Source organism: Galeopterus variegatus, unplaced genomic scaffold (genome assembly GCF_000696425.1).
Source record: "Galeopterus variegatus unplaced genomic scaffold, G_variegatus-3.0.2 Scaffold220, whole genome shotgun sequence".
Classification (NCBI taxonomy): domain Eukaryota; kingdom Metazoa; phylum Chordata; class Mammalia; order Dermoptera; family Cynocephalidae; genus Galeopterus; species Galeopterus variegatus.
In genome coordinates, this window is record NW_007726331.1 from 44,260 (window position 1) to 47,579 (window position 3,320).

At 40.7% G+C, this 3,320-nt stretch overlaps 1 protein-coding gene across 1 annotated transcript in view; it reads left to right on the plus strand.

Moving 5' to 3' along the window:
• Positions 1 to 365: 365 nt before the first annotated feature.
• The window catches only part of FSIP1 (fibrous sheath interacting protein 1), a 215,819-nt gene continuing 212,864 nt past the window's right edge, over positions 366 to 3,320 (plus strand). The window contains exon 1 of the mRNA XM_008566109.1: positions 366 to 439. Coding sequence (XP_008564331.1) covers positions 402 to 439 — 38 coding nt within the window. The 5' untranslated portion in view covers positions 366 to 401. The remainder of the gene's footprint in view (positions 440 to 3,320) is intronic.

Here is a 3,320-nt window from a genome sequence, read left to right on the forward strand (position 1 = left end):
CGCTTCTGCGTCCGTCCATGTTCCGAGGACTGGCGGCCAGCGCCTGAGTCCTCGCCGGGAAGGTGAGGAACCGCACAGACGAGGGGCGGGGCTCGATCGCCGCGCGACTGTACAATGAGGAGGCGGGGCGGAGGCGTGTCAGGCTGGCGGGCAGGGAGAGCGAGCTGGGCCAATGAGAGGGCGGGGCGGGCCCAGCAGGGGCGGGGCCAGGCCTGGGAGGGAAGCGGCCGTTTATCCCCAACGGCTTCATATCCGCGGAGACTGTTTTGCCAGATTTCCTGGACCCGGCGGCAAACGTTCCCGACATTAAGTCCGGGAACCAAGGACTCCCACCTACCCGTGCCTTGCAGCTACCAAGACCTAGAACTCATCACCAGCCGTTTAAACATAAACGGCAAAGGATGCAAATAGACATTCCACAGAAAAAAATGAGAAGATGGTCAGTAAACGTTTGACTAGAGATTCAACTTCTCTCATAATTAAAGAAATGTAAATCAAACTTACAGATGCCTTTTGACACCTGTCAGATTGACGAAGATGAAAAGGCTTTAACGACAATCAGATTGACCCCAGGCCAGTGTGGTGGAAACAGCCACCTTCATCTCATCATAACCTGTTGGTGGTAGTGTAATTTGGTAAAACCTTTTTGGAGGACAATTTGGCAGACTACCATAAATTGAAACGCAAGTGTTCTTTGACTCAGCAATTCTAACTTGTATGAGAATGTATGAGAATAAGAAAGATTGGTACAAAGATGTTAATTTAAAATTGAGGTGTAATTGGCATTTGGTAAAATTCACCCTTTTAATGTACTGTTCTATGAGTTTTGACAAACGCATACACTTATGTAATTATCACCATGATCAAGATTATAGAACAGCTTCATCATCCCCTCCAAATCCCCTAGTATCTTTGTAGTTAACCCTTCCCTCACTCCCAACCCTGCAACTACTCATCAGTTTTCTGTCCCTATAGTTTTGCCTATTCCAGACTTTTTTTTTCTTAAAATTTATTTTTATTGATTATACATATTCATGGGGCACAGAGCCGACTGTCAGCACCTGTGCTCAAGATGTGGTGAACAGATCAATACTATCAGCATGCCCACCTCCTCAAATTGCAATTATTCCCCATGTCCCCCAACCAACCTCTCTCCAGACTCCACCTCCCACAACCCTAGTTCTGTTCTCTCCCTCTGCAAGTCCAACCCACCACCACTGTGGTTTTTCTTTTCTTCCTTCTTTCTCTCTTAGCTCCCACTTATGAGTGAGGACATGCGGTATTTGCCCTCTGTGCCAGGCTTATTTCACTTAACATAATTTTTGCCAAGCTCACCCATGTTGCTGTGAATAGCAGAATTTCATTCTTTTTTATGGCTCAGTAGTATTCCATTATGTATATATACCACATTTTCCTTATCCACTGTCCATTTATGGACATTTAGGTTGGTTCCATATCTTGTTTATTGTAAATAGAGCTGCGATGAACATAGTTGTGCAGGTGTCCCTTCAACATGATGATTTCCATTCCTTTGGGTATATACCGAGAAGTGGGATTGCTGGATCATATGATAGGTCTGTCTGTAGTTGTTTGAAAAACCTCCATAATGTTTTCTATAGTGGCTGTACTAATTTACAGTCCCACCAGAAGTGTAGAAGAGTTCACCATTTATTTATTTATTTTGTTTGTTGTTCATGCTTTTAGGGTCTGTTCACAAAGACTTGGCCCAATCCTACTTCCTGAAGTGTTTCCCCTAAGTTTTCCTTTAGTAGTTTTATAGTTTCAGGTCTTATACTTAAGTCTTTAAACTATTTTGACTTGATTTTGGTATGTGGTGAGAGTTGCAGGTCTAGTTTCATTCTTCTGCATATGGATGTCCAATTTTCCCAGCACCGTTTATTGAAGTGGCAGTCTTTTTGCCAATGTATATTGGTGCCTTTGTCAAAGATCAGTTGGCTGTAAGTCTGTGGGTTGATTCCTGGCTTCTCTATTCTGTTCCATTGGTCAGAGTGTCTATTTTTATGTCAGTACCATGCTATTTTGGTTACTATAGCTTTGTAGTATAATTTGAGGTCAGGTGGTGTAATGCCTCTGGCTTTATTTTTTTGCTCAGGATTGCTTTGGCTATTTGGGGTCTTTAGTTGTTCTATAGGAATGTTAGCATTGTTTTTTCTATTTCTTTGAAGAATGTCATTTTTATTTTGATAGGGATTGTATTGAATCTGTAGATCACTTTGGGGAGTATGGACATTTTCACAATGTTGATTCTTCCAATCCGTGAGCATGGAATGTCTTTCCATCTTTTTGTGTTTTTAATTTCTTTCAGTAGTGATTTGTAATTCTCTTCGTAGAGATCTTTCACCTCCTGGGTTAACTTGAATCCTTGGTATTTTATTTTTTTGGTGACTCTTGTAAATGGGCTTACTTTCTTGATTTCTTTTTCTGCTAGTTCATTATTGGAGAATAAAAACACTGATTTTTACATGTTGATTTTGTATCCTGCAAAATTACTGAAATTGTTAATCAGCTCTCAGAGATTTTTGGTAGAGTCTTTTTTTGTTGCTTTAACTCACATGGGGTGGTGGAGATGCAAAAAGGATTACTCAAAGCCCATTTCTTCTGAGCAGTGAAACACCCCGAAGGGGTTAACTTCCCAGAGCTCTCAAGAGAGAGGCATTCCTCCTTTGGGAAATTAACACTGAACTGGGGTTCTGTCTCAGTATTTATTCTCCAGGCCAGAAAGTTACAGAAAAAGAACATAGGTGGAGTTATGGTTAAGTATAGTTTAACAATAGAAGCTGGTATCATCAGTGAAAAAACAAAGTGACATTCCATAATGCAATTTGCAAAAGGTTAAGTCGATCCACCAACAAAAGCCTGTTCTTAGCAAATACTGTGTTTTCCTACAGCAGTTTCCTCAGTATTTTTACATAACAATAAAGCATCTTAACATATTAATCAGCAGGTTAACCTGCTCTCAAGGATGTCTGTCCTTGAGCCAGAAACTTTGCTGTGTTACAATTCTATATCCACAACAGAGACTTTAGCCTGGGGAATGTTTCCTGTCTTTTGCAAACTTAACATTTCTATATGTAATTTTAAAAAGTTAGGTCAAACCTGAAACTACAGGGCTTTGGAAACTAAGCCCTGTGAAATACATTTGCTTTAAACATGTTAGTATACTCCACATCTTTAGTTTTTCTCTGTGTAGGATCATGTCATCTGCAAATAGGGACAGTTTGACTTTCTCTTGCCTGATTGTTCTTGCCAGCACTTCTTTTTTTTTTTTTTTTTTTGTCTTTTTTCATGTCCGGCAACGG